Genomic DNA, 2,755 nt, shown 5'->3' with positions numbered 1-2,755 from the left:
CACATATTATTTGAAAATAATCTTGACAACTAATCCGATTATGACTTATAGTATAACTTATTTCGCCTCGACTAATTTCTTAACATAACAAATTCAATTATGAATTTTTTCAGTAGTATATTCATCTCGACTAATTTCTCAACCTAATTTGTAACAAACAACTTATTAATAAAAGTTATGTCACCATTTATTTGAAAATGATCTTTAACACAACTAATTCGATTATTGACTTATTCAGTAGTATAACTTATCTCATCTCGATTAATTTCTTAACATAACTATACCGATTATAACTTATCTTATCTCAACTAATTTTCCAGCGTAACTAATCCGATTACGACTTATTCATTAGTATAACTTATCTCATCTCGACTAATTTCTTAACATAACTAATCCAATTATAACTTATTCAGTAATAAAACTTATCTCATCTCGATTAATTTCTTAACATAACTAATCCGATTATAACTTATTCAGTAGCATAACTTATCTCATTTCGACTAATTTTTCAATGTGACTGATCCCATTACGACTTATTCAGTAGTATAATTTATCTCATCTCGACTAATTTATTAACATAACTAAACCGATTACGATTTATTCGATAGTATAATTTATCTTATCTCGACTAATTTCTTAACATAACTATTCCAAATATGACTAATTCAATAATATAACTTATCTCATGTCGATTAATTTCTCAACATAACTTGTCTTCAAATCAAACGATCCCGATTATTAAATCTCCTTACAAATTTCATCATTCTCTCTCACACTCCCATCTCCTATTCAATGCTTTACCGAACAGCTCCACACTACTCTTCTTCTCCTCTGCAGGTACTTTTTCTTCCCCAATTTCCCCTGTTTTTCATCAATTTTTCAAACCCATTTTACGTAACAAATTTTTTTCTCTGTTTTTGGATGTTCAACAGGGATGAACAGCTTAGAAAAGGCATTGAAAACAAGCTATTTCAGGCCTGAAACCGTAATGAAAATGACCCACAACCAGCCCTCTATCGATGATTTTTTCGTTGATAACCTTCTTGACCTCTCCAATGGCTTTGCTGAAGACGAAATTGAGCAATTAAACGAACACCCAAATGGATTTAACACCCAAAACCTTTGCTCTGTTTCACCGCAGAAGAAAATGGAAGATGAAAATGGAGATTTTGGTTGTGAACTCAGTTATCCGGTAACAAAAAAAATGAATTCCGATTAGCTTTTTCTTTTCTTTTTTTTTTGAATTTTTGAGATATAGTATAAAAGGGTTTTGTTTATAGGAAAATGGGTTGGATAATCTCGAATGGCTATCGCAATTTGTTGAAGAAGATTCACATTCTGGGTATTCGTTGATCGGAAAACTACCGGTGAAGAAGAACAAGTCAGTGACGGAAAACCCGGTTCAGGTGAATTCATGTTTTACAGTTCCGGTTCAAACAAAGCCCAGAACTAAACGTCGGAGAATCGGCGGTCGAGTTTGGTCTTTCACCGGTTCATCTACTTCCTCTGCTTCTTCCTCCACTATAACAACGACAGCTGAGTCAATTGTACGATTTCCGGCGTCGGTGAGTAACCGGAGGAAGATGAAGACGGAGAAACCGGTTCAACCGCGGCGGTGCAGCCACTGTGGTGTTCATAAAACACCTCAGTGGCGGACCGGTCCAATGGGTGCAAAAACGCTTTGTAATGCATGTGGGGTCCGGTTTAAATCCGGTCGGCTGTTACCAGAGTATCGGCCGGCTTGTAGTCCGACGTTTTCGAGTGAACGACATTCGAATAACCACCGGAAAGTTTTGGAAATGCGGCAGAAGAAGGAGGAACGAACCGGCGGTGACCGGTTTGCTCCGCCGGTTCATAGTTTTTGAAGAATTTAGGAGTAGAAATTTTAGAGGAAAAAAACCGAACCGGAGTTGGTCCGGTTTATTTTGTACATTAATTCGTAGAATTTAAGTTTCTAGTGTAACGGATATGTGAGTTTTTAATGTACTTTTCCATTTCCACCTAAATGAAAAGAAAATTAAATTAGTATAGGTAATGTTGAAAATTGTGTTTATCGTTTGGACATACGATATGAAATTATGAGATGACATTAGTGTCTGAACATATGATTTTACGTTGATTTCATATCATGAGATTAAATCTGAACTTTTTTGAGAATCACGATTTGGAATTTCAAATAATTATTTGAGATTTTTTAAATACAAAAATTGATCATAAGTTTATATATAGTATTATTTATTTCATATGTAAATAAACTTTATGATTTAAATCATTATTTTTAAACTGTTTATATCTCATATAATTTTACTAACATAAAATTCATTATTACTTTATATCAATTTCTACTTTACCATTTATATTTACCAAATTTATTATTCTTTATCAAATATATTTACCAACCAAATAAACTGACAAATTTCTCAAACTAACAATGTTGGTTCGTTTTCTCAATTATATAGCAAGAAATGCAAGTTCAACATGAGAAGATTATGTGTACTATGTTGAAGGATTATATTAAAGAGTAATATACCATAACTTATGTTTAATTTTATTTTTTTGTCGAATTAAAATTTGATCAATGCATATTATATTTTTTGAGAATATCTTTGTGATAGCGTATTATCGATTTTATAAATTTGTGCTTATTTTGTAAAATTTATAAAGAAGAGAGACAATTTCAATAGTATTACAACTTATGAGTTTTTATATTTATGAGAAAGCATACAACATAAAAAGTTCAAATGGCATGTCAAAC

The 2,755-nt window shown here is 32.1% G+C and overlaps 1 protein-coding gene across 1 annotated transcript; it reads left to right on the top strand.

Moving 5' to 3' along the window:
* Positions 1-705: 705 nt before the first annotated feature.
* Positions 706-2,028, top strand: LOC101249335 (GATA transcription factor 5-like). The gene is made up of 3 exons (XM_004234498.5): positions 706-837; positions 933-1,192; positions 1,281-2,028. Exons 2-3 carry the CDS (start codon positions 935-937, stop codon positions 1,863-1,865), a joined length of 843 nt encoding a protein of 280 aa, XP_004234546.2. The 5' UTR covers positions 706-837; positions 933-934; the 3' UTR covers positions 1,866-2,028.
* The last annotated feature ends 727 nt before the right edge of the window (positions 2,029-2,755 follow it).

This window comes from Solanum lycopersicum, chromosome 3 (genome assembly GCF_036512215.1).
Source record: "Solanum lycopersicum chromosome 3, SLM_r2.1".
NCBI classification, from domain to species: Eukaryota; Viridiplantae; Streptophyta; class Magnoliopsida; order Solanales; family Solanaceae; genus Solanum; species Solanum lycopersicum.
The sequence above is the reverse complement of the archived record's forward strand: the minus strand, read 5'-3'. Positions and strand labels throughout refer to the sequence as shown.